General features: G+C 42.6%; 1 protein-coding gene across 1 annotated transcript in view; it reads right to left on the minus strand.

Moving 5' to 3' along the window:
* MUSTN1 (musculoskeletal, embryonic nuclear protein 1) overlaps positions 1-2534 on the minus strand; it is a 3870-nt gene extending 1336 nt beyond the window's left edge. The window contains exon 1 of the mRNA XM_010132819.1: positions 2526-2534. Coding sequence (XP_010131121.1) covers positions 2526-2534 — 9 coding nt within the window. The remainder of the gene's footprint in view (positions 1-2525) is intronic.
* Between the last annotated feature and the right edge of the window lie 7176 nt (positions 2535-9710).

A 9710-nucleotide genomic window follows, 5' to 3' on the forward strand; every position in this document is an offset into this window, starting at 1 on the left:
ATGTACCTGTTTTTTTTTTTTTTTTTTTTTTTTAGTTTTTTTTTTTAAATTTGCTCTGTCCAGCCCTGCCTGGTCATTCTGCAAGTACAGGCTGGTAATTCAAAAATCTGCCCAGTATTTGCGAAGGAAAAGAAAACTTCATTACCAAGTCATGCTTGTCCTTCAGTCTACTCTCTACTTTGGGAAATTGGTCAGAGATTCTGAATTCTGGCTCGATTTTGTTAGAACAAACTTAACACTTGATCCGCATCTCAAATTTTGGGAACAAGAATCTGAGCACTCAGCTGGGTTGTCTACAAGCAGATAGTGAACACATCTGAAACACTGGACTCAGAACCCAAAGGAGAAGGAAATCTAAAATAGAAACAGATGCATCATCAGGTGGTGCACTGCCACGTCCAAGTACTAATCTGTTTACAGCTTATCTCGCTAGGAGAAATCCAGGATAACATTGGTTCCTATCAGCAGTCGGCACCATTAACGTTCCCTCTTCAGTTTACTATTTCAAGGACAGACTGCCAAGGTCCCACCAGGCAGTCCTTGTGGCAGGGTGCAGGGGCACAGCACATACAATTAAAAAGAATAAAAGACCTACAAACTCAAGCTCTAGCAGATCCGCACACTGACCATCCACAATAAACTTCTCTGACCAGCACAGCACACGTAGGACTGTGATGTTTGGGTTCCGGCAGTGCTGGAGCCCACTTACACATTTCTAGGCACGGCCTGTAAAGCTAAAAACAGTTGTGGAGGGAAACAAATCCCTCAAGGGCTGCAAATGCTGGAGCAGCGAGTCCCAGGGCACTTGCAGCGTGCCAGGCTCTGGGCAGGGGCAGGCGGGCGGCGCTGGAGCCTTCGCTGTGTTTCCTGCCAGCTGTAAATTCCCAGGAACGATCAGAATAGCTCGCTGTCCATCCTAGCCACATGTGTGGTGGGAAACAAAATGTTCACAAGACCTCTGGGGAAAACACTCTACGAGTCACTAAAGCGAGCAAGGGGAGAGGGTGGTAGCAAACCCTTCAGAAGTCACAACAGCTTTTGGTCAGTTGGCTGGTTACCCAAACAGCCCTGTGGGCAGGGTTCATTTGTCCGCCTGTGCTGAAAACTGGCATGTGCTGGGAACAGGCCCCCATGCCCACGGCACCGTCCACAGGCAGCCAGGACACACCTGCATTGCCTCCAAATGCAGAAAGGGAAAACCCCCTTGTTTCGTTAACAGGAATACAAAACTTGCCAGGGTCCTTCACCCATCGTTGGCAAGAGAGAATAACTGCAAAGCTTCTTCCGCTGGGCCAAGGGACTTCTGGTGGACATGGTAAGGAAAGCAGGCACTTGAGATGCACCAAGACACAACCAAGCTGAGCAGAACTGCTGAATTTCACTCAGTGATTTTAAAATAAAACCTCCCATGCTTTGGTTACAGGTGGACTGCCCAGCAGGGCAGATGCTGTGGATTAGCAGGCCCCAGTTATGCAACAAAACAGCTGCACAGCGAGGTTACTGCGAGCCACCGAGGTGAGCCCTGGACCTGCCAGCGCCAGCAGCCGCCGGTGTCACAGCCACACAACTGCGAATTGCTCCCAACACAAATGCATTTGTTGCCAGAAGCTGTTCCCAGCTGGCACAGCCGTGCAGCCCACCCTTTATCTCCTCCTGTCACAAGTCAAAAAGTGTTGGTTAACAAGACATACGACTTTTTTTTTTAAAGTCTCTTTTTTTGGAGTAAAGAAAACAAGCCGAACTGAGTTACTCTATGTGGTCCAAAGACTGCTCTTCTACCCCTGCCACGTTCTTACTCTCCATCCCACCCTCCACCTAAAACTCTTGCTAGGGAGGACTCTGCCAGGCACGCAAAGCGTGTGTTGAAAACACAACACTTACACGAAAACCTCAATATTTGAGCTAATTTTAAGGTCACTTTGAAACACTGATTATTGGAGAACACAGCAAAGACAAATGATTAATGAAAAAAATGCATAAAAGCATAATACAAGATTTCAGTTTAAAATGCCCTAAGTTATAATTTTCAGACATGCTCTCTCTTCTCCTGCGTGTTGATATATTGAGCTCTACACAGCAGCACACTCCATAGCCACGTCCTTCCAAAACTACGGCCAAAACTTCAAATCGTTGTCTGAGAGAGCGTGTGGGGAAAAGCAGAAATCTCTCCTCCTGCAAACCATCCCAAACCAGAGCAGTGGAAATGTTTTTTCCCTTACAACATCAATAAAAATATTTGTGGTGAACCAGAACATTTAAAAACTATATTAATTAACCATGTAGAGGGCAGCTGCTTTCCTTCTTCATCAAAGGATCTTTCTTCATCCTCCTGACAGCTTGTTAAAATAAATAAGCAGAGCATTTGAGTATGTCAACATAATCGAACAAGTCACACAGAGCAGAAAAGCTGAATCCACTGGTTAACAAGAGTAACTTGCTAACAAGCTATTCCAAGCAAACCACCTAAACCAGAAACACACCAGCGGGCTCCCAGCTCTGCGCCAGCCTCACAGCTCTCCCCATACCTGTGACATAACTGCGGTGCTCACTCAACCGTAATCTCTTCTAGGTCGTTCCCTGGCTTTGATTAAATCCAGCCTGTGTGCTCTGTGAGTGCCTGTTTTTTTCCTCGACTTATATAGAGCATCTAACGTGAAGTCATGAGCTGGGTCATTTTCCCAAAGCAGAACCCCGGATGATTCGGGCTGACTGAGGCTGTTGTTGTGGAAGGTTTATTCTTAGCGATGACTCGGGTTTGCAGCATTCACTGTGCCCTGTGCCCGGGGACGGATGGAGACAGCTGTGGCAGCAGGGAAGCCCGATCCACGACAAAGCGACTTCCCAGGGAGTCCGCTGCGGCTCTATTTATAACTTTAAAAGGCAAAACTTCGTTACGGACACAACATTAACCCTGATTCCTCTTGATAGGGGCAGGGAGGGGAAGGGAGTGCTGTGGTTCTGTCCCAGCATCCTCTAAAGATTATATAAACCGAGCTCCCAAAGCATAATGTTGTGCCCTAAATCGCTTTTGCACAGGGATTTTTAACAGGGGAACTTTTTATGTGTGTTGGAGAGTTAATAAAATAGGATATGGCTTTACCTTCACAGTTCTATTGCTTAACTTGCTCTGATGCTGGCTCTTACATGACTCCGGGTGTAAAATCACTGTCGTCTTACAGCAGTCTTACTAAGTTCAGTTTCTTCACCTGCCATCTGTATAGGAATGGATTATTCAGACAGGAATAAATTCAGTGCTCCCCACTGTGCATGCTGACAGTAGCAAAACCTTTTTCAGAACGTCTAGTATTTGCTCTCTAAATAATTTTTTAAATTAAATAGTAAATGGGGGGGTGTGTGTGTGTGATTCCTTTATTTTTATAGGTTTTTTACGTTAATTCTTTGCATCATGCAAAAACACCAGTTTTTGTGGCTGCACTCAACACCCGTCGAAAACCAAGACTCCAGCCAGGTATGTCAGTAGGGGACAGGCAGACGCGGCCAACCTCCAGACATCTTTTACCTGCAAGATCGACCGTTGTAGTGGTAGAAATGTGCCCTCGCCTTTTCTTGTGCTCGTTTAGGCCACCGAGAGAATCACGGGAGGTCAGTAAAACTGGTGTTTTTCATGATGAAAACATTTCACCCCCAGCACAGCACCAGCACCACACGATCAGGACTGTGGGATCTGGCAGTTCTGAACTAGCCCCCAGGCCTCCAGGTGCCCGTTCTGCCTTTAAGCTGAACTCATTCCAGGCCTGAGAAGATGCCTTCCTTGACATGACCACCAGAGGAATCATTTCTAGGTCAAGAAGCAGCTAGATGTTATGTTGGATGTTATATTCTTATGCTGAACTTACATTTTAAACCCACGACTTAGGAAATGACAGGAAACGATTCTGCAGAAGAGCAGTATGTGTTAGAAGGGTAACAAAGCAGCCGGAAAAATCCCATGGACTTCAGGAAAAACAGCAGATTTTCTTTTTCTATTGTACAAAGCAACACCTCTCTCCTCCTCTACTTCCACATTTCTGAACAGTCCAGTAAATGTTACTATTCTGACAATACCAATTACAACTGGAAAATAACATTCTGCACATTTAGAGCAAATACTGAGAATTCAAGACACTGAACTATCTTCCCCCTTCAGCTTTCAACATGGCTTCATTTAATTGATACTACATACTCCTCACTCAAAAGCAGCAGAGTTATGCTGTCATGGCAGTTTAATTTATACAAAATCATTATACAAATAAAATTAAAATGCTTTTAAGTTGCATGCCAGCCAAGGGAAGGCGATGAGGCACCTACGGGGGCAGGCAGGCAGCATATCCTGAAGTTTCTGAGACCTCCCCAATAGCCAGGACAATTCTGTTCTCTTTCATTATACATTTCCTAAACCAATGCTGCACAAGAAGCACAACCCTCTCCTCTTACAGGAGAAATCCAACCTAAATCAAGTTACTTACATTTTAAGGCAGAAATCCTGTTCACCCCGTCGAGGTCCTGAGATCTGTTAAATGGGACATGAATGACAAAGAAACAAGATAGGCTCATTTATTTAACAGTGGCTAGTAAAAGAGTAAGTTAACTCTCCATCTTCCACTGCAAGATGAAGTGTGGAAAACTTTGCTGAGCAACAGTTCCAGCTAAAATACAGCAATGACACAGAGAATTGACTCAATGTACACATCTGGCTACTATGACCTCCAGGAGACACAGGTCTTACAGAAGATCTGACTTCTCCTCCAGAAACTGCTAACGTCCCCCAGTGGACTGACAGGCTGGAGAGGTTGAAGGTTATTCTCTGCATCTCCTTTAAGGACGCAGTGGCTGTGGGGCTGCTTTTGTGTACGAGATGGGACGTAATGAAAGTAATGGGAAGAAGTTAGAGGAGCTACAGAGGTGGATCAACAATGTGTGGTCCAGTGCAGCAGAAACACCATAAACTGCACCCACCAAGACAAGGAGGAGTGATAGCAACAGCAGCTCACCAAGAACAGGATTCCTGCTCTAGTCTTTGATAAACAAAGAATCTGCTTCTCTGGAGCTTGAGACAACTCTGCACTACGTAAATGGCACATAGGAGTGAAGTCTTTGCCAGACAGAGGAGAATCAGCACTGCTTCCCCCTTCCCCTTTTGCATGGTTTTGGGAGGTAGCAGAGACTAAAGTAAGAAAGACATTTGTCATCTCCAGCATGCTGTCCTCTGGAGACAGCAGACAAGGCTGCTGCATCCTGGAACTAGACATCCTCGTGTGGCCATTTTCCGTCTCTGAGGAGGTACTACATGAGTTGTGTGATACAGGACACCGCACAAGCAAACTTCTCAACAGGATCCTAAGATATCTTCCCTCCTCTTGTGTTTCCACTACCTGCTAGAAACAAATCAGAAAGGGAACAGAAGATGAAACAAGTTAAGAAGGTCTTGAATCAGGCCACGCCTCTGCCAAGGGGCATGACATTGGAGGTGAACTCAGAAATTTTTAAGTTCATGTGTTCTTGTTGCCAACCACCACAAGTTCTGGCTTTGCTTGAAAAGTTGGAAGCAGGCTGCGATAACAGCTGTGTGGTTAAAGCATTTTAACAACATCCTACTCCAGAAGGCCTCAGGTCAAACATCTGCAATCTCAGGAGTTCTCAGGTTGCACATCAAAAGTTTTATTTTCAACGTGACAACATGGTTATTCTCCATGTGTGTAGATGCAGAGGGCAAAACCCCTCCTTGAGGAATGGATCCAAGAGGAGCTTGCAAGGATTCTTAGTCGTAAACAAAATTTGCTACTTAAGAACAGGGGTCCCACCAAGCGAGTCAGGACTTGCTATTAAGGTGAAAGAATATATTGAAATTAACACGAACACAAGACTGCAAAAAATCAGATCTGCAGTTCTGAAGTTAAACGCCAGTATTAAACCAGCACATTATAAACACTGAAACACACATGCTTTTAAACAGAACAAGTATAAAACAAGTGTACAAATCTGTAATAAGTCAAACTTTATTGTAAACCATTATACAATGTAGTTACATCAGAAACCCTTAGAAGTTTAAGGTGACGCCACTGATTAAACAACATGGTCTGGACAGAGGGCAGCAGAATACAGCTGTTGGTTTTGCTCACATAGGCTATACTCTGAATTTACTTACAAACAAACGCAACATTCAGTCCGAGACAGATACCCACGCAAGACAAAAACACCTACAAAAGAGTCCCTTTTTTAAAGATACTGCAGTTTTACTTTGTAAAACCATAGTAGTAATTTTCAGTAATTGAACTGGAAACTTTACCTAAAGAAGTTTGCACGCCTATGCTGTAGATCTACTCTGACTTGATGTGGCTGAATTTATTTGCTTTCATTACTGCTTTCTCCTGTAAAAAGCACAGCAAAGTTGCAAACATGGGTTAGTCAAGCACAGTGGCAGAAATTCCTTGTGAGCTCAGCTCTCCGCAGAGCGCGAGAGCCCACGCCTCCCTCCCCAGGCCCAGCTGGAGGAGCAGAGGCTGGGAGGGGATCACTTTGCATTGCTCTAATTTGCAACTCAATTTCTGAGTTTTCCCTGAAGAAAAGCCATAGTACATTTTAGTTAGCAACATTAACATACAGCATTTACCTACCTAAAGTAAGACAAGGGGACCTGAACGTATTAAAGCCAGAATTTGAAAACCACATATCGGACAACACCAGTGTTTTAAATTTATGCAGATGTGTCACAGGTCAGATACTAGAAACAGTTAATACATTTAGGTTGACAATTTGTGGTAAATTTGACCTCCACCAATACTTGTGTGTCTGTTCCGTAAGTTACAATCCCTTTCTCTCACTTTGGCATATACTACGTAGCTTATTTTCATTCAACAGGATCACATTATTTAAGCACAGCCTGAATTAAACCTTTGCTATGAGTTGTCTCGAAATACATTTGTTTACCAGGCATAAAATTAGACAGCCAATCTGAGGACAATGCAATCATCATCATGTTGTAAAATTCTTACTGGATAAACTCTTTATGAAAAATTTATTATTTCAGACTGTACTGCCAATGCATTTCAACAAACAGTAAGACATAACGAAGCACTAGGCACATACTTCCCTCTCAGCTGTACGAGCTCTTCAGGCAAGAGCGCTTGTCCTACTTGTAGCTGCTGCAAGAATTCCATTATCTTACAAAGAGGAAAACCGCCAATTTTCTATTTTCCATCTCTTCCACATGCTAACAAAGAATGAATAGGGAAAAAACCAGCCCAGTTTTTGTTAGTGGCTCCGGTTGTGAATAAAATTTTAATCTTGGTGTTATCTTAGAAAGAGCTGTTTTTTCCCTCTGAAGATACGTTCCCCCTGGTACTACTGTGGTATTTAAAATACTTCTGTCTCTTTGGCTCGTACTGCTTTACTACATCATCTTGCTAGGCCTATCAAAATCTCACACCAAGTGACATTTAAGCACTTAACACAGGAAAAATTAGGCATTCGTATACCTTTGCTACAACCAAAAACACCTGTTCCATAGTGCTTTGTACTGTTTTGTACGTGGTCAGTAAGTTTGAGGTCTGCTCAAAACAAATGTTTTACATGATTAAGGCCATAATTTTATACTGACACTAAACATGAGACTAGAAATAGAAATAATTTTGATAATTTAAGTAACTGAAGAAAAGGAGGGAAAAGGAAGATAAAATGAAAGCTCTTACAGTTAAATTTGTGTGCGCTGCTCAGTTATCTCTGAGAGTTGAGGAGGACAGTGATGGCTGTGCAGTGGTATGTAGCACATGTCGGTAGCTTTATTTCACTATCTGAAATAGAACAAATTCTATGCTAAAAAAATAAATGCTGACACTTGCAACAAGAGGCAGTCCTAGCTCCTAAATCCCTTTGGAAGAGTGAGCTGTATGAGACTATCCTGGTGATGAAAATGATCTCCTTGTGGTACTGTGCTTTTGGAGATATGCACCTGCCCAGTGGTAAATGGTCAAGAGAAGATGCCATTCACACAATCAATGAAAAAAACCCAAAACGCCGGCAACACTGATAAGGGACATTTCCCCACCCCCCACCCCCATTTCAGAATAACTCAATTAAGCTTCCATTGTCATTAGTTTCTAGAGTTAGTCAAAAAGAAACACCAGTACTTAAACTTATTGCAGTTATTACATTTCAGTGCACAGTAGCAGAGGTCAGTGGCTCAACTAAACTCGCGAACGTTAGGTTTGGTAAAATGTCCCTTCTAGCCAGCTGGACATGCTGAGGTGTACCTGAAGTCTAAGAGCGTTGCGTTCACCTCGGCAGCCAAGCAGTGAAAAGGAATGCTGGAATCGTGGAAATAAGTACGGGAGCGCACAGTTAGTATTTACTAAGGCCCAAGAACCCCATTTAAGTGGTTTGGATAATAAATCACATTAAGACCTAGTAAATCTATAAAAATGTAAAAAATCTTAAAAAGTTCTGAGCAGTTTTCCAATGAAACTGTTTGGTTTAAGGCTTGGAACATTTCTGATGTCCAGATCCTACAACAGATTTGCAATTAAGGTATGTTGTCATCTCTTTGACACATCACCTTGTCCTGCACAAGGTTTGACTAAGCAAGGAAAGCTGTCAGAAATGATCATTTAGAAAACATGCAAAGCTACAGGATGTCACTGAAAACATGTCTGCTTGGTTTCAGATCAGCGTATCTTGTCAATTTATCAGAAGATAGACACTGAAAATGACAAAAATTCTGTAGTAACAACTGTGTTACACCTCTTGGGGCTTGTCTTCTGCTTTTCCAACCAAAACCAAGGGACAGAATTATCTGCAGTATGGTAGCACAACTGCTTCAATCAGATCACGGCCCTGTATGGCAGGCCCTGTATAAGGAAGAGTATAAGAAATGTTCTCTCTTTTGGGTCCTTTGAGAGGTATGCACAAGAGACTTGCAGAAACAGAAATACTTAAGAGTCATCCATAGATACTCATTTCACAAACAAGTAACCTATCACAACAGATCTTCATTATACACTAAAGTGCATGTTTGTCAAATATGGAAACATGACCTCCTATTAAAAAAGGTATTTTCAATTTATTGTGGTCAAAACCACACTTCAGACTGCATTTTTAGTGATATTTGGTGACTTCAGCAGTGACAGAGAGCTTTTCCCTTTGCAATCCCTTTGTCTTAAACCAGGACACAAGGATAAGTAAAGATTTTCACTACAAATCTTTATATCTGTTCTGCACAAAAAAAGGAACTGCATCCTTTTCTCTGACAACGAGAATCTTTAAATACAGCTGTATGAAAATATAACTTAAATATAAAATAGTCAAATAGATTCAAGGATACTTGGGAAAAAAAAAAAAAAATCTTTGTTCCACCTATCAGTTCCATAGGTACCCGGTAGCAAGTAAACATTTGTACTTAAAAAAATAACGTTAAGTTACAGCTTGTAACCATAAACTATTCTGCTCTAGGAATTATGCTGCAAAAGCCAGTTTTAGTAAGAAAACACACTCCTTTAACTTAGTTGATTTTGATGCCTTTTTGAGAACATCCTACACTGTACCACCAGGAACCATGAACGAAAGGTTGCCGTGTCTGTTTTCTATGATCTTCTCTGAAACACCAGATACAAATCCCGCAGCCACCAGGCCTTAGCAACACTCTGGTTTTCACACACGATGAAAAGACATTCTTGCATAATTGGTCAGTGTGTCTGTAGTGCAACTGAACTGGAAGT

The sequence above is a fragment of the Buceros rhinoceros genome, unplaced genomic scaffold, assembly GCF_000710305.1.
Source record: "Buceros rhinoceros silvestris isolate BGI_N320 unplaced genomic scaffold, ASM71030v1 scaffold7223, whole genome shotgun sequence".
Taxonomy (NCBI): Eukaryota; Metazoa; Chordata; class Aves; order Bucerotiformes; family Bucerotidae; genus Buceros; species Buceros rhinoceros.